Source organism: Protobothrops mucrosquamatus, unplaced genomic scaffold, assembly GCF_001527695.2.
Source record: "Protobothrops mucrosquamatus isolate PMUCROS unplaced genomic scaffold, P.Mucros_1.0 scaffold2094, whole genome shotgun sequence".
Classification (NCBI taxonomy): Eukaryota; Metazoa; Chordata; class Lepidosauria; order Squamata; family Viperidae; genus Protobothrops; species Protobothrops mucrosquamatus.
In genome coordinates this window covers 105,726-131,090 of record NW_015388196.1, presented here as the reverse complement: position 1 = coordinate 131,090, position 25,365 = coordinate 105,726, and the positions used below count along the sequence as shown (strand labels likewise).

Sequence of the window (25,365 nt, the reverse complement as noted above, 5' to 3'; positions counted from 1 at the left end):
ATTTGATTAGTTATTGTTTTAAAATATTTCCTAACAACTTTTAACTTCTTAGGGACTTTTTTAGTTTGAGGATTTGTTTCAGTTATACTGATTTCAATGTTATAAGTTTCAAGGATTATATTCACTGATTAGAATTTTAATACATTTAAATATATACACCAAGGTCATTGGTCACTGGACCAGAAAATGGATTAAAAAATATATAACTAAAAGTATAAATCCATAAAATTCATGGGGCAATAATGAATTGAGTTGGAGGATGGTGGCTCATTAAAGTTCACTTGACAGAGAGATAATTGCAGACCAAAAGTTATGTCACTTATGATGAATGGAATAGAATAGAATAGAATAGAATAGAATAGAATAGAATAGAATAGAATAGAATACTTTATTGACCAAGTGTGATTGGGCACACAAAAAAATTTGTCTCCGGAGCAAAAGCGCTCAGTGTATATATGAACAACAAACCAATATGAGAAAATAGTTGAAAAGATGAGAAGGATAATAGTAATACAGCCACACCATGTGGGTAAATATCCTTAGACATAGGACAGTGATAATTAGGTGTTCAGCAGAGTGATGGCTTGAAGGAAAAAACTGTCTTTGTGTCTAGTTGTTTTGACATGCAATTCCCAATAGCGGCATCCTGAGGGGACAAATTGAAACAGTTTATGTCCAGGATGTGAGGGGTCTGTAGATATTTTTTCACTCTCTTTCTGACCTGTGCAGTATACAGGTTTTCAATGAAAGGCAGTCTGGTTGCAATTATTTTTTCTGCAGTCGTAACTATCAGTTGAAGTCTGTACATGTCCTGTTTGGTTGTTGTACCAAACCAGGCATTTAGAGAAGTACAAATGACAGACTCAATAACTCTGAGTGTAAAACTGTATCATCATTTTCTGAGGCAGTCTGAATTTTATACTTTGACGTTGGAGGAACATTCTTTATTGTGCTTTTTAAATGATGGTTCTAATGTTAGGTGCCTATTTCAAATCCTTGGAGATTATAGAACCCAGAAACTTGAATGTCTCTACTATTGATACTGTGTTCTCTAATATTGTAAGAACTGGTAGAATAGGAGGCTCCTCCTAAATTAAAATCCACTATCATTGCTACAGTTTTAAGTGTAAGGATTGGCAGGCACATTTGATTCATTCATACAATGAAATACATACTTACTGGATCAGACGCACCACTGTGTATGTCATTCTGGCTGGCTTCACACACTTATGAGAAATTTGTGACATGGTTCTTGGCTGTTTCTACTCATCCTTGATTTGACAAGGAAGAAAAAAGATACTTTCCTATTGCTCATTTCCCTTCCAGTCAATAATTTTTAGATATGCTGCTATAAAACCCTTGTCATCATTCTTCCCAGCCGCTGCTGCATATGGAAGCTTACACCATAACAGAATCATGAAATAAACCTTACTAAATCTCACATAAAGTCTTTACACTGATGCCACTGTCCCCTTTGAGGAAACAAATGCCCACAAAAGGGGGATTTTCTTAATCTTTTCATTTGTTTTTCTGTCTGATCCACTTTTTTCCTTTATCCACCAGCATTTGCGGACGGGGGCAGAATTTATCCGAAGGACTACTGGATCTTTCCCTATCCTGAATTGCTATTCCTCCGGTTGTTGCTGGAGTTGTGCAGTTATTGAATGACACAGACCTGCTGGGCTCAGAAATAAAAACACCATCCAAAGCCAGCAGGGGTGGAGCTGTGTGGCTCAGAGATATGGCCAGCAGAATGAAATTGATGGCTGGTTGCTATGGTGCTGAGACACCAGAATCATTCCTTATTAATGTCAATGAGGTCTTTCGTTGGAGTTGTTTTTAACTGAAAAGGCTAGCGAAAGCCAGAAAGAGAGTGGTAATTCTGCCACTGCATGAAGCAGAAGGAAGGCCAAGGGATTTTTAAGGCTTGCCCTTTGCTCTTGGAGATGGAAATGAAGAGGAAAGGTTTCATCCTAATCACTTTTTGTCCCGATTGCACAGCAACAACGGCAGGACTTAAAACACTTTCAAAATAAAATTACATTTTAATGCTTTTATCCCATTTATGTTCCTAGGCATCCAAAAGACCCATTCCACTGCTCAGGTGAGTCCTAATGAAAATTCCCCAAACAAATTTGATTGTCCATAGTCATTCCTACTGGTTACCTTAAGAGTACGGCATTTTTATTCACTATGCTAGAGTACAGTCAGATCTGCATAGGACAAATGTGAATGTCACCACAGTATGGATAACAGAGACCAGGCCATCTCTGTATAGGAGAGGCTGCAACTAGCAGAAATGGTTTCATATCAGAAATGCCAACTGAACATCTAAATTTAACATCTCAGTTGTGCTGAAAACTAGGTCCTTCATGGGAAAAGTGAAGTTATATACAGAACAACTGATACACTACTGTCTTTCAGCTTAGACAAACCCTCTTTTCTGTTTTGCCAATATTATCTTTCCTTTTCTTATGTGTTCATTACATAAAAGCATTTCCAGACAAAGTCACCCTTCTGGTTTTATTTCATTATCTGTAACAAATTGCAATCCTAGTTGGTCAAATTGCAATCCTAGTTGGTCAGTTCAAGAACTTTTGCATACTCTCACTTTCTACGCTATTTCTTTGATCTGTAGATAACGAATATCTTCCTCCCATGATTCACCCAATCGCGTCAGGAAAGGAAGTGAGAGTGTATCGATGCCTCACCTCAGATACCACACAGTTGAGTTGGAATATTTGTCCCTCTCCTTCAACTTGCCGTATGCAGAGTTTGCATACTAACTCCAGCGTGTTCAGGCTGAATCTTTCCAGGGTGAAGGTACAATGCAGATTTCTTTGACATCCACTCCAGATGTGGTAAAAGGGAATTTCCTGGAAAGAAATAATACTGATCATAAAAACGAATTTCTGATTTTTCACTTAGTCAAATCTATGTTGGACATAAATCTAAAGTGACTAGATTAGTGTAATAATTGATCAAATATAGTTAAGAGTAGAATGGAAGGAAATAAAAGAGTAATAATTCCATAACAAAATACATAAATAAGGTAAGCATATATTTAACATGGTGTTCTCCAGACAAACATACTCCAGAATTTTAACCATAGCCTGGGAATTCTGGGAACAAAAAATCCCCATTCTTTCAAATGGTATCTGAGATCCTAAAACAAGAAAAAGTTTCTAACTTAGATGTAATTTAATGTCAAATTACTGACTTTTATATAACTGATATTTATTAAACTCCCACCACTGCATTTTTATGTAAATTTCCAAAGATATTTTTTATCGTTATATAATATTTGCATTATAAAAAAGAGATTAATTCTTGGAATTAACAGCAATGAAACCAGGTAGGCAGGTAAATGGATTCTAGCTATGATATAGCTGTTTCATTTGTTGTTAAAATATGTATTATTTCATATACAATAGTTTTCCTTACTCTACACCAGGGGTCCTCAACCTTGGCAACTTTAAGACTTGTGGACTTCAACTCCCAGGATTCCTCAGTCAGCAAAGCTGGCTGAGCAATCCTGGGAGTTAAAGTCTACAAGTCTTAAAGTTGCCAAGGTTGAGGATCCCTGCTCTACACTATCAAATATTTCTCTATTGTTTCTGTAATCATTATATGAATTGTCAACTACAGATTTTATTTATTTTTATTCCGCCTTATTATTTTATAAATAATGCAAGGCAGCGAACATACATTATACTCCTACCTTCTTCTATTTTCTCCACAATAAGAAACCTGTGAGGTAGTTTGAGATAAGAGAGTGATTGGCCCAAAGTCACCAATCTGGCTTCCATGACTAAGGTGGGACTAGAACTCACAGTCTCCTGGTTTATAGGCCAGCATTCTAACCACTCACCATACTGACTCTCTCACTTAAAGGTAACATTCAAGATCTGTGGAAATGTGATGGTACACCTTTAAATAATTATTATCAGGACAAAATGTAAGAATAGCTCTGTTGAACTAGGCCAGGGGTAGGCAACCTTGGCTCTTTTGTGACTCGTGGACTTCAACTCCCAGAATTCCTGAGCCAGCTATGCTGGCTCAGGAATTCTGGGAGTTGAAGTCCACGAGTCACAAAAGAGCCAAGGTTGCCTACCCCTGAACTAGGCCAAAAGACATTTTGTTTCTCATTAGCCAACTGGACTTTGAGATACTTACAAGTAGGAATCTGAGTCTGAAGTACTCTCAAACAACAGATAACAGTGAGCCATTAAGAATAATAATACTTGGCAGATCTGTCTTCTATTGATTTTACTTATTTTTTTTTAAATAAAACTAGCTAAGTTAGTGGCTATCATCACATCTTGTGATAATGAATTCCGCAGGTTAATTATACATGGTTCAGTCATATAGTCTATTAGCCCACTGGTTCTTTTTCACATACAGCTCACAACCCCTTACAAGGTTAGTGATACTTCTGTCTCAATATGCATCAGTTTACACTTACTTAAATGAAACAGATATGCTATTAGGTTGACCCTTCATCCAGTTTAAAGGGATCCCATTGCTATCTGTTTGATATCTTTGGCAAATCTGGCCTGTTCACTGTGCATTCCTTATCAAGATCCTTTATGAGCATTTAAAAATACAAAGCCCCAATAAACATATCAAAAATGCAAAGTAGAATCATTTAACCAAACAACGTAGCAGCAGGTGTTAAACATTCTTTTATTCTTATCAAGTATTCAGCAATTTCAGAAATTCTATATTCCCATTTGACTTTGAAATACTGAATGATGCTTAATATTGCAAGACGGCTGATGAATTCTTCTAGAATTTGGCAATTCTTACCTGGTATTTTGCTAGTAGTTTACTCTTCCATAGGGAATGAGTAATATCATGAATAGATAAACGAAGATTATGAGTGCTACCCTTAAAATGTAAAGCCTTTGGGTCCTCCAATAATTGTCCACCCATTTGCCTCTCCAACTGCAGCACTTCCTGAGTGTTGGAAGAAATACAAAGTGCATTTAGCATGGGACTAAAAGAGTCATTGATAACATGTGAATTAAAACAAAGTTGTGCACCCTGCTCTGTTCTGTGAAGTCAAGATCATTATAAATTCATTCATTCATTCATTCATTCATTCATTCATTCATTCATTCATTCATTTAATTTTTATAGCACCCCACTTAACCAAGTGACTCTGGATGGCTTACAATTCTAAAACAACTTAAAACATATAAACAATAACATATAAAACAATAAAAATACTCACAAAATAAATTAGTTCAAATAGCAGCTGGGATGATTAATCAACCAATAGTAAAACCAAGTAACAGGGTCCTTAAACACATTTGGCATTCCAGGCCCAGGTACATAGACAACGTTTTAAAGCTTTGCGAAAAGCCAACAGGGTTGGAGTCATTCTAATCTCTGAGGGGAGATACAGCAGAAAAAGCCCACCAGCTGTATCTCTGAAATATCTGCCAGAAAGACTCACCAATTGTATCTCTGAAACAATGTTATTAGCTACTAAGTTTTATAGGTGAAAGGAGATTTGAACCCAGATCTCATTGTTCTAAGTTTGGTTATCTGAGGTGTATACTGAAGCATTATATACTCATAATTGACTCATAAATAGACTATGAACTGAGTAGCCCAAGAAAAAACATTTTGCACCAGGAAAGACTGATTGCTTTAGATAGGCTTTAAAAGGATGACACCTATTATACCTCAGCTGGCTGAAGAATTCTGGGAGTTGTAGTCCACAAGTCATAAAAGGGCCAAGTTTGAAGACCCCTGTGTTATACAAACCAGTTATAGGACACAGCCAGAATCTGGTCAACATGGTAAGATAAGGACTATATATGGTCCTATTCTGATTCAAACAGGAAATTACTTGATAGGATGAGTTGTACTATATATTACAATGATTTTGCAAATTGATCCCCCAAATCAAAATTAATGTAATTTCTATTTGAATGTTCATTAGGCCAAGAGGGGTCTTTTTCTGTACAAGGTTGAACTTCTTACATTGCCAGTAACAATCCAAATCAGAGGAAGACTCCCTTCTTTCCTACTAAAATCATAATTAGAGAAGCAAGGCTGCACTTCATATATGAAGGTAAAAAGGGACTTCAGGGTACATGTGTAACACCTGTCACAACTCCTGGAACCAAACTCATCTTCTCCTGGCATTGCTGTGCAGCTGCTTGGTCCTGGGAAAAGATGTAACCATTTCATGGGCTTTCAGATAGGTGCAAAAGTCCTGTTAACTAGTTGATTGGACTTTACAAATCACACTCACAGTTTTTCCCCATGTATGCACGCACACTCCATACATAAAAGAAAGGAAAATATGCCTTTTCAAAAAACATACAAAATCATTATGATGATCATGCTCACAAACTATTTAGCATAACTGAGAAAGCTGTTGTCTCCAACTAACCTGACAATTCGTAAAGTCAAAATATTGTTTACATTTAAATGGGGGCTGAGGGGAACCTAATTAGAAAGCTTTTAGAATTACATTTTGCCAGTCAGTTTTAGCTTATTGTAAGAACACCTTAATTATCATGTGAAGATGCCTAAAAACCAAAGCGATAATAATAATTTGATTGCTATCAATGTTAATTACACCCAAATTATAGTCCTGAGTTGTGAGAAGGAAGATTCTCTGTATCTCCTTTTGGTAGTTCACTGATATATTCCTCATACAGTCTATGGTTATGCATAATTAAGATTCACTTAAACAGGAAAATTAATAACACTACGATCATTATTATCTAGTAATCCCACTCACCTTTTCAAAGCAATTCAATACAAACTTGAAAGGAAGATGGGTATGGGTATACAGTATTTCTAGTTCCATGTTACAAACATGGAATGAACATTTTAAGGTTTTCCTTGCTTTTTCCCCCCTCCTAAACTTGGGAAAATTGACATTAGGGATTTTTCTGAGTGAATAAGGGAATGGATAACAGAAAGAATAAAGTTTTTTCTTGGTTAATGTATTGGATTACATGCAGGAAGAATTAGATTCAAGTCCAGTTTGAACCATCAAGGCTGACTACGTAACACTACTAATAATTGTGTAATATTAATAAGCAAATTTACTTGGAACAGCTTGCATCCTGAGACAATACCTTTACATCATCAACATCTGCCTATCCCAGGGTCTTTGGGACGAATTCGGTAGTGTCAGGCTTGAATAAAATGCCAAATCCACTCTGAACATCTGGCTGACTATGCGACCAACATAACAGCAATAATAGTGCTTTTTTTTTTTTTGTTTTACTAAACTTCAAAACAATTTTAGCATGTTTTAGCTTACTCAAAATAAACATGTAGCATTATAAGATTCAGAGGGCTGATTTAATCTGAAAGCCTTACAGTGGTTGTATGGTGCCTTGCTATTTTTTGTCAGGACACATGTTTGACATAAAACTTAAATAAGTAGGCAATTGTACTGCTAACTTCTTTTAAGACACCTATCCATACTTTCATCTAATGTTACAGTACTAAAAACAGATATGAAGGGACCTGCTGTTTGGATACAAGTTTATGGAAGTTTGCTTGAAGGTCTCCTTGGTGCTATGCACAACACTCCCGGAATGTACTATGACTTGCCAAATGCTTCACAATGCTTCTGTTGTCTTGCCTGGTCAAATGTATGGTAAAGTATGACACGGGGCCTTTATGCTGCTGAGTCCCAGGATAAGGCTATATAAGTAAACTTTGGATTTATTTAAGCGGACTGGAATACATTAACTTGTATATTATTATACATTATGCTCTTTTTTACATTAATTAATACAACATTAAAAATAGGATGTGTATCTATGTTAAGTATCTGAATTCCTAAAAACCCATTTGGCTCCACGGAAAACCCAAAAACGTTGGAACAGCTTCACAGACTTCCTTGCATAAGCCAGCAGGCTAGCTCCCTCTATTACTAATTCTCAGAAAACATTTGTTTGCACATAAAAAGTCTAGAGAATATGAGAAAATGCCTACTGATTCTGTCGGCCAAAATGGGCAGATAAGATAAAATAATTTATCTCTAAGAGACTAAAACCTTGACACTGCTCAGAACTTAATCCCCTTTTAATGAGTTTGAAATGCAAGCAATAATATTCTAATGAATAAAATGCAGTAATTTTCTAACAACACCGTCAGATACTGCCCAAAAAACCCCACATGTGGTTCAGAAAAGCTTTGTCAGCTTGTATTCTATTGCTACAGGCAGATAATTGTTTGTAAAAGTTTTAAGATCGTATGGCACTATCAGGTTTGGCCTATTGTTTCTATTCAAACAGGGGCTGTATGTTTTTGAAGCACTTTAAAGCCCTAAAATTGCTGTGGTAAGGTGCCAGACTAAAGAGGATTTTTTAAAAAAAGCTATTTTCTTTTGCCTTTAAAGATGTATATGACTTGTTTTTATTGTTCTGTAGAGCCCTTGTTGTTCTCCGAGCTTGATTGTTTGCTTGCACACATTTCATTACCCCAGTAGATAACATCATTATGAAAGCACCAAGGACTACATAGTTAAACTGAATTACAAATATTCTCTTCTACTTTACAGTTTTATCAAATGTTTCCTTACTGTATTTAAAACAGTTGCAGAAGTTATACCATTATCCATTAAGTAACACACCCTGACCACTGTATTAACTGAGAGACACAATGTAAACAGTGTACTATAACAGCGTACTACCATTATTACCAGTGGTGCAATAGTAATAGCAATAGAACAACAATAATTGTTGTTCTATAAAAGGCATTGCCAATGTCAGTTGGAGTCACGTGGATTTGCAAGCAAACCATTATGTAAACCCATTGAGAAAAATCCACTCAACAGACAATCTACAAGTAAAGACTCAGATATCAATAATGGTATGCTTAATGATGGAGATTATAACTGCACCATAGATTCCAACTACAAAAGAGTTGGAGCTGTATCTGTCGGTGCAGAAACCCTGCTGTGAATTAGTTGAACTCACATGAATGAATAAGATTGTGTGTAAGAATACAGAAAGCAGCAATGTTGGATCATTTGTGTTGCAAATTCTCAGTGCAAACACTGCAGACAAAGTTATCCAACTAAGCAATACAACAGCAAGCATTGAATTAACAACCCCGGAGGTTCTTTTATCATTATAAAGTATTTACAAAGAGGCATTTATATGTTTTGTTCCTCTGGGGAGCTGGCACTTTGCATCAAAAATACATGAACCAGCAATTAAATTTTTGAGCACCTTATGGCCTTTTAATAATGCAAATATCGTGGAAACCAGATTACACTGCAGGTAGACAAAAGAATAAGGCATTCTGGGAAAAGAATTCACTTATAGTGTGAGGGAAAGGATGATGAAAAGGGCATTGTTACATTTTAATCTGTATTTTTTTTTGTCTTACTCATCTCCATCTTTTGTTATAAAAGATATTAATGGACATTTGTAAGTAATCAAAAGTAAAGTCCACAAGTAAATATTAAAGCAATAATGATAATGATAACAACAACAACAGCAACAACAACAGCACCATCAAACATCCAACAAACATGGAACTGCCTATATACTCAGACACTACCTTAACAGCTCTTAGGTCCTTTGTTGGGACTTGAACTGTTAAGTCTTTACCAGTCCCAGACTGTGAATCGAACCAAAGATTAAATCTTAAGTAATAACAGCAGCAATGGCAAGAAAAGGAGAAGGAAGGAGAAACCATGATAATATCAAAAATGAAAATTACTTTAAGGGCATCTTGGGTGTCATCCAGACAGTAGACACGGATGTTGTATTCCAAGGATGAGCAGATCAGTGGCCCAAATATGGCCAGCTTCAGACGTTTTGTGGCTGCTTTGGTGACTGACTGCCCTACTAAGGCATAGGTGCTAAGAGTTTCTGTGAGGATATGGCATGCCTCTGGATCCAACTGGATATAACATGGAGTAGTGAAGTTTTCTTCTCCAACTGCTACTACATCCTGAAAAGATCAAAGACAATAGAATAAGAACAATTTAATGGCTTGGGCCTTGGACAATGTTGACAACACTGCTTCTGTGCATACCATTTATGGAGTAAAATTGTTTTCCCAGTTATAATACCATGGAGACATGTAAAATATTTGGAGAAATCTAAGAAAAACTGATACCAAGCAAAGTGTTTCAGGAACTAGAATTCAAATAAATCAGGGATATACAGTAGCTTTCAAAATACTTGCTCACTTATTTACTGTATATTTGACTATTATTTATATAAAATGTTTTCCTAATATTTCAAGTATGGGTGGCCCCAACTTATTTTGATTTTCACAAGCAAATTAAATTACTGTATGTTTCAAGCAGTTAACATTTTTCCATGCAAGGATTCAAATCCAAAGCTGCTGGTTTTTTTTGTGTGTGTGTTTAATGAGGCTATAAGAAGAGAGACATGAACCACACCTTGGCTACAAGACAGTCCATATAACATGGGAATCCTGGATCATCCTGATAAAAAAAAATTGAAGAGAACGAAAGAAGAAGGCTCTTGTTTTATTAATGAAAGAAAATGCCTCCTGGGATTTTTAATTAATTATCCCATCTGTATTATTTTTTATAAATAACTCAAGATGGTGAACATATCTAATAGTCTTTCCTCCTCTTTTCCTCACAACAGCCATCTTGTGAAGTGAGTCAAGTTGAGAGAGAGTGACTGGCCCAAAGTTACTCAACTGGCTTTCATACTTAAGTTAGGAATGTCAAGAGTGCCACTGAAAGCACTGTGAATGATTATGAGCAAATAAATCTATTTATTCCAGTAATTATAGTCATTGGATCATTGCATTTTATTACCACAAGATGCACATGATCCAAAGATGCAATATTATGTGGAGAAAAAAATAGGAGCTTGGATCACTTTCCCACAATTTTTAAGCCATATTCCAATTAGATTAACCCATCAGACTCAAGAGATGCAAAAGCACTTGAGTCAGTGATTTTGGAAGCCACCAGTTAATCTGAGGGACTGAAAAGGGGGAATTGACAACTTGTAACATGGATACAGAGTTCTAATGTTAAATCCTCTCATCCTCACAATGACTCAGGTTATTTAGACAAGCACTTGGTATATATTGGAGACAGACATGGTAAAGAACAGGCAAGTGGAGAAGATTGAAGTGGGATCTAACTTTGCTAGGATCGTGTAGGAGAAAAGAAATGGAGGGAAGAGTTAAATGCATTATCAGTTTAGAGTCTTTGTGTTGCCACAAGAGATCCAAGTCCACCCCACCCCCCAAATTCTGTTGACCTTTATTTAATGCCAATTTATTGTTGATTTCTAACATATTGCTGACCTCTCTGATGATGACACTACAGATCAAGGAGATGAAAACTGTATCATGATCACTAATGCTTTAGGAATGTCTAGACCCAGCCAGATCAATCACAAAAGAGGCACTCTCTTTTCCATAACTGAAAACAAAATATCCCTATGTCAAAAGAAGACAACATTGGCAACAGCAAAATGCACTTATGAAAATGTGCTTTCATTGCCCAAACCCTACAGTTAGCTAGGAGACTGAGGTAGCCAGAAAGCATCAAAAACAGTCCATTTGAAAATATCTTCATATTCCTGATTGTCTTCTATAGAAGAGGAGTATAAAAGAGGACAAACAGAAGGAACAAATATCTAGTTAAACTAAGGAGAAAATATACAAAAGAAAGAAAGGAATAAGATATGGTGTCAGAAGCTTGTTCAAGATTGCATGCTCACATGTGCAACAAGAGATTGTACCAAAATAATGAGTACAGATAACCCAATTCCGACTACAGCAGCAAAAGTTTTCTGGGGTTTGATGTTGGTTAACCTGAAAATAAAATGTGGATCCTTATTTTTATATATTTAATTTGTGATATTTGTGATATTCTTTCATAGCAAAGTGTTCTGAATGGTTTACAAGAATATTCAATAATGAAATCAAAGGTGTAGAAAATAATGAAACATCATGTACAGGATAAAAGTTAATAGCATGGGAAAACATCAAAGGGAAAATGTGACATGAATCTTAATTTGATCAAAAGGAAGAAAAAATAAACAGAAAAGAGTCTACTAAACATTTCCCTGGACAGGATGACAGTACTATGAAATCTCTAAATGTAATTTCCATACATCTTACTTTAGATAGTAAAAATATTGCACAAGATCATTGCGCAATACAAATGGAAAAAATGACCACCATTTCTTAACTGGGGCCAGAAACTGATAATCAATGCAAGCAGGAAGCATTAGATACTGTCAAATCCCTATAAATATATATACAAGAAGCAAGAAATAAAGAACCTATCATAAAAATATACCTGACAAGATTAGATCACTTGTCAAGATATCACTCAGTCAACAAATTTTCAGTTTACAGTATGTATGTTGAGTGTGTATGCATTCATACTTTAGTTTATTTCCTGTTTTCTATATGTACAGTGCTCAAGATAGCTAATATTTAAAAATAACATGGAAATACAAGATAAAACAGCAAATCCACATATAGTAATATCATTCATATTCAAAGGGGTATCTAGAAAGTTCTTATGTGAAGTTAAGCAAAGAATGGCTGTTCTAGTGATAATTTAGGTTCTCAATTTTGTAAATTTAGGTTTTTGAGAGTGAATAAAACAAGTCGTTTATTTTACAAGTCCATTGCTTTATATTCTGAACATTAATGGAAAATTCCACATAGCAAATATTTCAATATAAAATCAGCATATTAAAGCCTAGAGGTGATTTTAGAACTGAAGTATCTGTTTTATTCAGTTGCTATTGCTATACAACTAGCAAACAATTCAAATTATTATGTCAAGTACATTTTACAAAAAGTAATTTTACAAAAAAAGGTTAGAATTTCAACAGAATTGCAACACCTATGTTTTCTCAAAGATGACAGCGAAACAATGCTGACTACTTTAGTGAAGGTACAGATTTATTAGCAGATGCCTGCTACAAAGCAACATATTACCCTTTCCTACAAAAATGTGTTTGGACATATTTCCAACCACTTAGCACCACTGAGTAGATAAAGTAGCTCACTCTCTACCAGAGTTATTAATACTATACCACTGGAATGAAGAAGTTTTTCTTTAAAAAAAATCCCATCATATCTTATCTTTTTTTCCCCAGTGACTTTCAACTATAAAGGTAATGTTAGATTATAAAAAAGATAAAAAAATTTCAAGTAACCATAAATTATAGCAGTTAGATTAAGATGGAAATGTATGAATTAGATATGCCTCTTTTACATCTGTATATTGATAGATAAAGTCTAAAGAAGAACTGTTTTAATACTTGGTTGAATATGATTATTGTGTTTTGTTTAATCAGGTTTTATATCTTGGACTATACGAAATTTTCAAGTTCATAAAAGGCTGTAGAATTCATATGAATATAATTACATTTCTTTTCAGTCTTTCCACATCAAGATGGGAGAATCAAACATATATGTAGTATAACTAGCTACATCCCATTTCTCCTTCATGCTTTTAAGAATGTATGAATTACAGAAAAAAGCTTAAATTGATCCCAGGTGTTCCAGAAAAAAGAAAAGAAATATTCTAAGCTCTACCATCTTCTGATGAACATTTAGAGCTTTTTAAAAAGTCTTTTTATCTATCCAAAATCTGCTTAATACTGATGGTGTTAATTCTTATTTGATATTGGCACAAATCAGATTTTTTTCCCTAACATACCAAACAATTTCAGTATCAGGAATAACACAATATACTATCTACTATTACTCAGAACTTATAGCTCTTCCCTTAATTTACAACTCAGAACACTCCATGGAAATTGCAGTCCCAACACCAAGTTGGGAAATGTGAATGAAATGATAAAAAAAATGGCAATGATACATACAGCTCATGAAAAATATATATTTAATGGCTATTCAATCAGACAATGTGAGCCATGCAGGTGAAGGGCAATCACCTCACCTCCCATTGTCCCTGGGCTGCTTGGTTCTTCAACTGAATTTTCCAGTCTTCGGTGTTTGGTTCTGCACAGTGGTGCATCGTTAAAATGATAGGCCGAGTTAGTAATGCTCCTGGAGGCCCACAACTCACTACAGGGGTCAAAAGGGTTTGACAATCTTCTATTGGTGGCCTGAATGGATTATAAAGGAAGAAGGAAAAAAAATATCATCTGGTATCATTGTTAAATACCTGTTATTATTTATCCATGAATTGATATCACAGTGAAGCTTGGCATTATTTATTATTTAAATTATAATATAATAACTATTTATGCCTAAAATTACTGCAAAAGAATAAGGAAGGAAAGCAGAGGGAATATAACTCTCAAACAATGGCAGGCAGTATCTACAGTATGATAAATATTGGGAAAACATCAAATGAAAAGTAAGCTACTGCCAGTCTGAATATGTTCTATAGTAGATTTGCAATAGAACTTCCACTGTATTTTATTTATTTATTCTTGAAAATGACATTGCTTCCACCACATAGACACTAGGATTCGTGTAACATCTTGTTCATTGAAGATCTCATCAAGTCATCATAACTTTTTTAGTTATTTTTTTCCTTTCTTTAACACATTCACTCTTTCTTATATGTTAATTTTCAATTTGACCGTTATTTTTTGTCTCTATAGATGGCCAAACTTCTCAAATTATTACTGGTCACCAACTCTGTATCAAATCTAGAATTATTATTAGTCATTTACAAACCACCTATTATCTTTCCAATAGTATTTGTCCATCTTAGAAGGTCTTCTTTTATTTTCCCATACTTAGTAAACATTTTACAAGCAATATCAATACATCCACTTGCTCTAATTTCTCCCCATTTCTATAATGTGTACACACTCACACACATGTAACTATAAAATCATTCCATTTTCTATCAGACACAACTATGCTTGTTCTTTCACACATTAATTTTCAGATTCACACTCCTTGCTACAACTTAGTATCTATCTGACATTCATTGGAAATCATTCAGATTGTCAACCAACAAAACAGTAAAAGCTGCATGCAAAAGTACATGTACATTTACATCTGCAACCAACACACCTCTAATGACACCAGTACAATTGCTTATACATTGAACCATAAATATATCATAAAGCAAGGAGACATGACACATCCTTGTCTAACTCCTTCTTTGTGCTGAACCATTTCTTAAGCATTTTCATTCTTAGCTAGACTTTGCATTTAGCAGCCAAAATTTTAAACTCATATTCATGCAAAAAATTCCATACTCTGGGCCTTATCATTTTATCATACACATAATACCTTCTTTCATCAACTTTCTATTCATTCTTCTAGATTAATCTGCCTAACAATACAGATTTATATTTTTGCTTCCTAAAACACTTTATGCAGATTCCTACAAATTCTTCATACAAAAATTCACCCTAGCAATAATACAAATATTTTCCTAATTGAAACCCTCAGTTTGAGCCAGAAACAGTATTATGAAGCTTTCACTAATTATAAAACTCAATCTAATGCTCATCCTCATGCTAACGTTATGCAGAGGCATACTGCTTGATTACTCAGCTAATCGCTCATGCTGCCAGTAGGAGTAGCTAACCAAAATAGGAAATCTGCTTGCAGTTTGTTTAGCATTATATGTAACCTGTGATGCCTTGTTTGCCACTCTACACAAGCCAGAAATAAGAAGCCAGGGGTGATGGGAGGAGGGGCAGAATCAAAGTAGAATTCAGCTTCTTAGAGAATAATCCAAAATCACTAATTTGAATGTAGGTCTTGGTAGGAGGAGTCAAGTAGAAACAATTAGTTAATATTGAGCTGAGAAATTTCTGCTAATGCAGGTCTTTGTGGCAGTCTTCTGTATTGCACTCTATAAAGGCATATTTTGATTGACGGAATGACTGATTGATCTGTATGCTGCAGAACCCATAAAAAGTCACTGTGGCATAGGAATGACAACTGGAGCTACAGTGCCGCTCAGATTTATTTTATAGTCTTATTCAGATATATTTATAACTCTTCCCTCCTTTCCCCCAGCTAACACTACTCAAATGATGTTAACTGCTGAAAAGACTTGTGTATTCGATACAAATACACACAAGAGAAAAACTACATAGACTTTTTCATTAAGAAAAACTCTGACCATGCGGTGTTCTGGCTCATGTGGTAGCCAATGTATGTACTGAGATACCCCCAACAGTTTTACTCTTGCAGACAGTTCTGCTCTACAAATGCCTGTATCATTCAAACAACATTGCCTGAGGATTCTTGGGAATTTCATATGGTAAATATTTCAAATACTGAATGGGGCTCACGAATCTGACTGAGATCTGTCTCTCTGTCTCTGTCTGTCTGTTTGTCTATCTGTCTGTCTGTCTGTCTGTCTGTCTGTCTGTCTCTCAGTGGCACTGTAGTTCTAGTGTGTGTGGGTGAGAGAGAGAGAGAGAGAGAGAGAGAAGGGAAATGAACTTAATTCATAAACATATTTAGTCGTAATGAGCCATTATATATTGTTGTTTCTGTATAGAGAATTATCTATTACCAGACACAAAACACAGTAGAACTAAGTAAGCCATTTAAATATTGCAATGCTGTTGATACATTAGTCATATTTTGCAACAGAGATTTAAGAAGGGTCAAAACAGTAGATTGTCTGAGAAGAAAAATGTAAAATATCTTCTGTTATTCTAGGCTAGTTCTTGTTTGCAGGTTAAAATCTAGGATTATGTTACAAATGCAGTTAGTATCAGGAAATGTCACAAGTGGATCTTCATTGTAATTGAAAAGTGTATTAAAATATTCATAAACCTTTATTATTGTCTCTTTCCAATATTTTTAATGACCCCGATTTCCATAGACTAATGACTTAGGTTATTCATACCACCAAGTTTCTGGTGGTGTTTCATTAGAATGCAATGCAATGAAAATAGTTTAAGAAATAACAGCTGTGAACTCCAGCAATGACATTTTTTCTTTTGAGGAGCATAAACCAAAATAAATTTTTAATGGGCAGGGAACAGTTTATAGTGATCTGCTGATGGTTCCTCAGAAATATGTGGTGAATGTCATGTACAACTTAAGATGACATTCACTTATGTACTACAATTACCCATGTCACATCTCTTAAAACTTGGTATGAATCTTTTTTTTCCTATGTATTTATCCTAGAGGGCATCATTACTATATTAAGCATTCATCTAGAAAATCAAACTCGGTAAACAGTTATTAGAACTTCACCCAAGGAACCTGGTGTCTGTAGTTACGATTTCTGAGAATGTCATTAATGATTCTGTCTAATCTAAATTACAATATTGGGTTCTCCTCAGGGGAAGCCATGCTGGCAATTAGTAAGCTTGCATAAGTTTATAGTATATATAATTGTGAGTGACATACAGATTTCATTATTTCAACTGTGTCCTCTTTGTTATTGGGCCAATTATTTAGTTTGCTGGAATAAAATACTATACTTTGATTAACACAGAATTTAAAGGAAAAAAAATAATATAGTGAAAGAATTGAGATGAATAACCACAGGAGCAGATAGTTATCCTTCCAGACATGTTGGATATTTTACAAATTTAAAACTTTTTGGTATTTCACTGAAGTTTTACTTCATGTATATGTTTATATAAATGTATTGTCTTCTCCAAATTGGCATTATCAAAAAATGTTTTGGGCAGCCTTTGCCAATCCTATATTTGCACTTCTTTCTTTTGCCCAGAAATGCCATATGCTAGATTCAGTACTTTTTTATTTTTATTATTTTTTCTTATAACAAATATTCTTCTGAGAGAACAATGCCAGATTATGTAGGTGGCAAAAAAATGCATCAGTATTCAATCATAGCAAAATCAATGTCACATAAGAACTAAAAAAAGAAATGTGAAGATATTATAATAGAAACTGTTGTTATGTGTCTTGATAATTAGAGAAAAACTTTGTTTATCTGATATTAGTCATCTACTTGACACTTCCATAAATTGACACTCAACAAAATTTTGGCCAAGAAAATGCATATATATTGTTATTATTGTCCATAACACAAGAAAAGCTTTCTGGATCCATCTAATCTATTGCCAAAAATGCATTCAGAAAACACATAAACATAAACTTATTTCTGATATTCTTTCAGAAAAATTATTATACCTATAATACGAGATAGGATGAGTTAGCAGAAAAGTCATACTGAACTTGCAAAATTATCCTCGTCTCAAAACTATTTTTTGAAAACGGCAAAACAGGATTATGTAGTGTCAGGGAAAAACATGTACATTGCACAAAAAAATGTAAATACATTTTACAATCCAGTCCTGAAGATTTAGCATAATGAGCCATTACATGTTGTTTCCACATTGACACATGTTCTTTATCAGACTGTGCATTGTCAAACTCTGAACCATCAATGTTTTTTGAGAGTGTTATCCCTTGTCTTTCCCTAAGTCTCCTTTTTAAAAAATTCCCCAACCTAGCTAATGCCCCTAAGTTTATATGTCATTGCCTTCTACTAAGGAAATAGAATTCGTCATTAAGAGTAATAGCCTAATTTCCCATGAATCTGTGTAGTTCCTTTTAAAACCTTCTAAATTCATTATCATCACACCATATGGCAGTAAATTCCATATTTAACTATATTTTTGTTGTTTATATTTATATTACTACATTTATATGACCTCCCATCTTGCATAAGTGACCCATTTAAAACATCAGTACAATACAGTAACTCAAAATGAAAAAGAAAAATGAACAACACTAAACAAGAACAAGACAAAAAAAGAACAAAACAAAAACCTATGTGTTATAACACCACTTTTTATTTTTAATTTCTGAATAAACTGAAAAAAAAAATTAAGACAAAGAACCTGTTCTGTTATTCCTGAATTATTCTGCACTTAGTTTCCCAAATACCTCTTAACTACTCAAGCTGTGCAATTAACTGTCTAGAATCACACTGTGAGTGAGAGCGGTGTTGCCTAAATTTGACAAATAATAATAATAAAAAAAAAACAGAGTGAAAGATTTCATCACTTGCTCCTGCTCATACCATAGAGAAGAGACCTTATTTCCTCAGCAAGCCTTTTCAGTTTGTTCGCAAACCATTTTATGGCCTCAGCATCTTTTTAGGTTAGTCCAGGGGTAGTCCAAGCAGATATGCTGATCATAAGGTTACATTAGCACAAGCTGTCTCCTCCCTTCAACTAGCACTCAAGCAAATGCGAGCAGCAGAATCTCTTTTACCTCATGTTCTCCTTTCGGTGAACCGTCACATACATTTCATAAACTCTCCCCTGAGGAATCGCCCCCGCAGGAATCAGCAAACTTACTCCTATAGAACAAGATGACAAAAAAAAAGTTGAAGAAAATAAACGAGAAGGGGGAGACAGTCTGACCTTTTGAATAATAAGCTTTTTGGAGATTGACAGAATTTTACCCAGACTCTTGAAAATGAAATAGGATTTTTACAGCCATCTTAATAGATGTGTTTTTCTGACTTGTTGTGTTTGCCTTCTGCATTCTAGGAGTCTGAAACTTCTTTTGTTTTATTTAAGAAACGAGCAGATGGTTGCACTGCTGTTTAGATGGTAAAAATGAGGGGGGGGAAAGCCAAGAGTTGCATTTACTATTCCAAACAGTAGTAATGGGATCATTGTTCTTGGCAATTCTTATTTAATGAAACTTGGGGAAAAAAGGGCAACAAAACATTGCTCATGAAACAACAGGAGTCTCTTTCATGTTCCTGAGGATATCAGCTTTATCTGGTCATTATTCACTATTTAGATGAACTAATGTACATCTGGCTACAGAATGGGGAATATTCGCTACATTTTTGTATTGCCAGCTGCTTGGGATATTTATTGGATTACAATTTATAATACAGCCCATAAAAGTATGCTGTCAAAATGCAATTAAATTGTAATCATTTAAGATTCAGCAGCTGCAAAATTAAATGTATTGTTAAAATCTCTCTAGGTCCACAATCCCTACCCAGATCCTCTCCTCTCAGAGGAAGCCTTTAGGCAGGGGTGATAGGGATGTTAAAAGTCCCAAAAGTGCTTTTCAAAAGGCCACTGGATTTTGTTTTTCCTTGAAGATGTTTTGCTTCTCATCCAACAAGCTGTTTCAGTTCTTTCAGTTTTTGGAACTGAAGAAGCTTCTTGGGTGAGAGGCGAAACATCTTCAAGGAAAAACAAAGTGCAGTTGCCTTTTGAAAAAGCAGCTTTGGGACAACCATGACTTGGATGACCGAGAATAGACATTTAGGGATACTAAAGTTTCCACTGATGAACATTCTTAATGGTTCAGGAAGCAATCACATTTCTATTGATAATCTTCCATTTCAGATATTATAAAAGGTAAGAAGAGTGTCTGTATTATGAGAAGAGAATGTTGCATTATCCCCTTGTGCCTTATGAAAATGTTTGCAAGCTTCAAGACAGAGAGATAAACAGGCAGAGAGTTTGCTAGTGCTAATTAGATGCTGTCCTCATGACCATCCAGATTCTGATGTCAACAAACTTCCTCAACATCACCCCTGGCCTGTTGGTCTTGCCCTGCTATGTTTTGTATATACAGACTATTGTATGGTCTCAGCAGCTAAATAAGCAAATTAATTAACAGTGATTACAACACAACTGAATATTCCCCACCTTCTCATTCTAAAACCTCTCCTGTATGGGAAGTTCCCCAGTGCTTCCCAAAGTCTGGCAACAACTTCAGTCCAACTTCAATCCAACTAAGAGCTGTGGTGACACAGCGGTCAGAATGGAGTATTGCAGGCTAACTCTACTCACATTGCCAGGAGTTCGATTCCTTCGATCCTGACCTGCTCAAAATTGACTCAGCATTCCATCCTTCTGAGGTCAGTAAAATGAGGACCCAGATTGTTGGGGTCAATATGCTGACTCTGTAAACCGCTTAGAGAGTGCTATAAAGCACTGTGAAGTGGTATATAAGTCTAAGTGCAATTGCTACATTGTTCTGTGTCATATCATCTCTTCTTATGAGACAGAACTTACACATAAATAAGTTGATTGGAATACCCGCAAATGGTCATTATAATTATGGAAGACATAATGGATTTTCTTCTTTGTTATTTTTTTTTTCTATTTGACCACCAAAGAGCTCATTTTTCTTTAAAATATAAATAAATAAATTCTGAGATTGCAAATGCAGAGAGAAAGGACTATTGTATTGTAAACATCTGCCTTCTTACTGAGCTGGAGGAAACAAACTGAGATTTGGAACTGATTTCTTTTTTATAATTAGTTTGTTCTTTTTATGTCAAGTGACAACAGAACCCTTTTTGCCTTGAACTTCAAAGTTTTCTCCCTCTTCACTTCTTTAATTGTGATACATGAAAGAAAAAAAGCCAAGGGCTGAGCATCCTACTTCAAATAGGTTGACAGTAAAAGGTCTCTGTCTGATCGCAATGACTCAAGAGTTTTGCATTTTTCTCCTTCAGAAGACCAAAGTTACTGAGAAGAATATGTATAATAGCCAAATAAAATCAAATGAGAGAAAAATATTTCTCTGATTTAAATGTAGGATACTGCTTTCTATAATGACCCAAACCTTTGCTAGAGGAAGGAAAAATATCTCCAATAACTTTGGAAATACCTGAGAAATGTTCTTTAAAAGCAAATGACTGTAAATAATAATTTACCTGAATTCGGTACAATCAGATGACCTCCAAGAGAATTGAAGGTCCCAAAAGCAGTGCACGATGGATCTGTTTGCCGTGCAAGGCTCTGGTTTTTAATGTTTAATGCTTCATTATCCAGTAGGGATTGAGTAATCTGTGGAGAGAGTTTGGATGAAAAATCGGACAGCTCATCCTGGGGTGTGACTGCACCAGAATTATTGTAAACTTTGATCTTCAAGTTGGGCAGTGGATCCAGAATTGGAGAGTTGGTCATTGGAATTTTATCAGAGACGTCATGCAAGGCATAAACTGGGCCCCTATACATAGCTGCTGCAGAAGTAAGATCAGGAGGTACAGCTAGGAGATCTGTTTTAAAGAAGAAGAAAAATGTAATATTAAAATCAAGAAGCCATGGCCTTAAAAACAGCATTCCCAACAGGCTTTCTCTGGATTTGATATGAATAAAACCCTCAGAGGGTTCCATATTCAACCTGGGCAACTTTGAACATATTTTGTTAAAAAAAATAATATGCTCATAAACCACAGATAAAAAGTAATTTATATTAGTCATGAAAGGCTTCACTAATTCATGGACTGAGTGTAGGGTTGGGCTGTATAACTTGAAATCTGAAAACATTTGAAAATATTAACCTGCTGCATGCAGCTAAAATTATGTGTGGAAATTTGTGCAGTCATACTAAGGCATTTCACATATGAAGATTCACATTTACAGGTAAGAATCTGATGTTTTTCCAGATGATTTCTGTGCATCATGCTTATGGGTAAAGAACATGGTTAAGATAGGATGGAAGAAGCACGGCTGTAACAGAAGCAGCTTAAATATTTGAACTCCCTCTAATCAATAATTTCTCATAGATGAAGTACATCAACTTGCAGTTCTAGAGATGTCCCAACATATAACTTTTCCAGAAAGATTCCAAAAGTTTTGGCAGACTGACTTCTGATTTGCACAGGAGTTTAGACCAACAAAGTGATCAACAAAATTGACAGAAATGTTGGAAAGAGTTAAGAAAGCTACGCCAGTGTCAGCATGGCAGAAAACAGATCTAGGACATTGTAAAGGCTTAAGATCTAGCTAATGAAAAGAAATCCCCAGGAGACTAATAGAGTTGGGAAAGGATGTGAAAAGTACTATATCACAAGTCTTTGAAAAACAGAAAATACTTTGTAGAAGATTAATCAAGCTGGAGGACAACCTTGTCAACCTTATACCTTACAATATAGGAAGCATCCTCTTATAGTGCACAAATCTTACTAATTTGACAAACACAAATTATCACCTACATCAGACATGTCAAACTTGCAACGTCACATGATGTCACGCAACGTATCGGGGCTGTTTTGCCATTGCCGGCAATGGGATGGGCGTGGCTTCTGCATGACGCGTCCGGCCCATGGCCGGGCAGTTTGACACCCCTGACCTACATGGCAGAATACTTGGTGGCTTTAAGTTTGAGTATGCTTATATCTGCTGGCTAAAAATTACTACTACTGCTACATGTATTTTAGAAGTGGGGTTTTCCTGAGAATGGATTCTAGAAGATTTCAAAAACTTGGGAAGCAAACTGTGATTAGAAAGGTTTTCCAACTAATGCAATCTATATGACAGCAACCTAAGTGCAGTGAAGTTCAGGATTAAGTGCTCTCTTTTTTCTTTATATAAAGGACAAATGTTAGGTGTGTAGAAGTAGGTAGAACTGAAGTTCTATGATATAAAGGTTCCTTTCTTCAGAAGTTCATAAAGCTGAAATCTGATGGGGCCCACAATGTATCCTTCCAGTCAGTCTATTGTGTTTATGTGCTTTAGATGCTATCTGAAGTGTTCTTGTAAGGTAGACTGCACTGATTTCCTGCTAAATAAAGGACTTAGTAACTGAGTATGGCAAAATGAAGAAAAGCTGCTGCCTCAAAACCATACAAACCAATTCTGGAGTGAAGGAACCCAGAAGAGAAGAAAATATAAAAGGGCATCTTATAGGCTATAGATCGGTAAACATTTAATCATGCAATGGTCCAAATCCCAGGTTGACCATTCAAAGTATTCTGACCTTGAAAATAATGTTTCAAGATTGAAAAAAGCTCCAGACCTTATGGAATGTCTCATTTTGAGGCTCAAGTACCTCGTTTACAGATAAGATTTTCCAAGACAAAAATAATAATTTTTTGAAGGAGAGCAGAAGGATGTCAGGAAAAAGATTCTAGGTTATCTTCCTCCCCAAAATGTGTTTTTGTAGGCTATAAATTATTGAAAAGCATATGGCTATCATGTCGCCTCCATTGTTTTGAAGATTTTAATCATATTGGTTTCCTCCTATTGAAATGCACAACGAGCAGATTTGTTTTTGCATCTTGCATCTTCTAAAAGTTTCATTGGATGGACATGGGATGGACTTTCTCCACACAGAAGAAGGAAATGAGAAGTGGCAGCAGTGAAAATAGAATAAATTAGAAGAATTGGAAGAAGTGAGAAAATTAAAAAAAATCTTTCTTCGTATTGTATTCTGTGGGAAATTCTGAAGAATTTGAATCAAAATTCAAAAAAATCACAATGTTTTGGATGTTTTGTAATTTTCTTATCCATTTGGCATTTCTTATTGTTCACGTACTGTATTTATTTTTCTTCTTCTTCTACAGCATAGAAAAATGTAATCCTTGCATGGCTGAACTCTATGAGTCCCGTTGATTTTCATGGAAAATCTTCTTGAAAACAAATCCTGAAAAATGGGCAACCACAGGTGTCTGATATAGTTCTCTAGTAAATGAACTGATTAGAAATAAATCTATAGACCAAACTAATGGAAGTTATCTTGGCATGGCAAGGTTAAATAGAAAAGGAAAAGAAAGCTGGAAGGGCCTGTATTTCACCTCCCAAATTATTTTTCTTTGAATCCTATATAGGATATATAATTGATGAAGAGTCCCTGATCAAAGAACTTACAATTTAGATTGGATAAGATGAAAGGAAAAGTAATGAGGTTTTTTTTTAAAAAAAAAGGAGGATGAAGAAGAAGGCCAAGTGACATTAGCCCTTATAGATTAAGTTTTCTAGATGAATTTATCTTCGGGGCATTTAGTTGGAGAAATCTGCTTTATGGCATAACTCTAAATTTTGTTAATAGTGACTGGAAACGAACAGACAAACCTTGTCTTGTAGCTTTTGTTTAAATTTTGTTAATAGTGACTGGAAACAAACCTTGTCTTGCAGCTTTTATATTTACGGGCTGGAATCCACCATTTAGTGCTGATGAATCTATAATATCTGACTCAAAGTCTCGATGGTTCTTCCGGTAGATGAATAATGCAACAGTTACTGAAATAGCCAAGCACACAATCACAGCTATCACAATGCCAACGTAGAGAGCGACATCATCCGAATCAGGAGCAGCTAGGAGGAAAAAAAAAAAATTGGAACACAAAGGTAGAACATATTAATTGTCCCACATATTTCTATCAGCTCCTGTAGGTGTTTATTATAGTTGTGCAAGTTAATTTGAAATCAAATGCTCTGCCACATGGTTTTGTAAGGAGGAAAAAATATTCAAAGCTTTAGTCATAACTGTTTGTAACTAGACTGTCGAGGCAAATTTAATCAAGAGAGCCATTTAGCACTCTTTTCAGTGCTAATTCATTCAGCAGGGCACCTGTTAATAAAAGACGCTATTTTTCCTTTTGGCATACTGAAGCTTTATTTTTAAAAGTAACCAAATCTTAAAAAAAATAAATGGGAAATGGTGACATGTCTGATAGACAATCTGCCTACTTCTTAA

General features: G+C 35.2%; 1 protein-coding gene across 1 annotated transcript in view; it reads right to left on the bottom strand.

Annotated features, from left to right (window-relative positions):
• The window catches only part of UNC5C (unc-5 netrin receptor C), a 130,773-nt gene that overhangs the window by 14,455 nt on the left and 90,953 nt on the right, over positions 1 to 25,365 (bottom strand). Inside the window, exons 9-15 of the mRNA XM_015824042.1 lie at positions 24,792 to 24,983; positions 21,599 to 21,943; positions 19,174 to 19,261; positions 13,922 to 14,090; positions 9,715 to 9,948; positions 4,810 to 4,959; positions 2,712 to 2,876 (exon numbers count right to left, since the gene is read on the bottom strand). Coding sequence (XP_015679528.1) covers positions 2,712 to 2,876; positions 4,810 to 4,959; positions 9,715 to 9,948; positions 13,922 to 14,090; positions 19,174 to 19,261; positions 21,599 to 21,943; positions 24,792 to 24,983 — 1,343 coding nt within the window. The remainder of the gene's footprint in view (positions 1 to 2,711; positions 2,877 to 4,809; positions 4,960 to 9,714; positions 9,949 to 13,921; positions 14,091 to 19,173; positions 19,262 to 21,598; positions 21,944 to 24,791; positions 24,984 to 25,365) is intronic.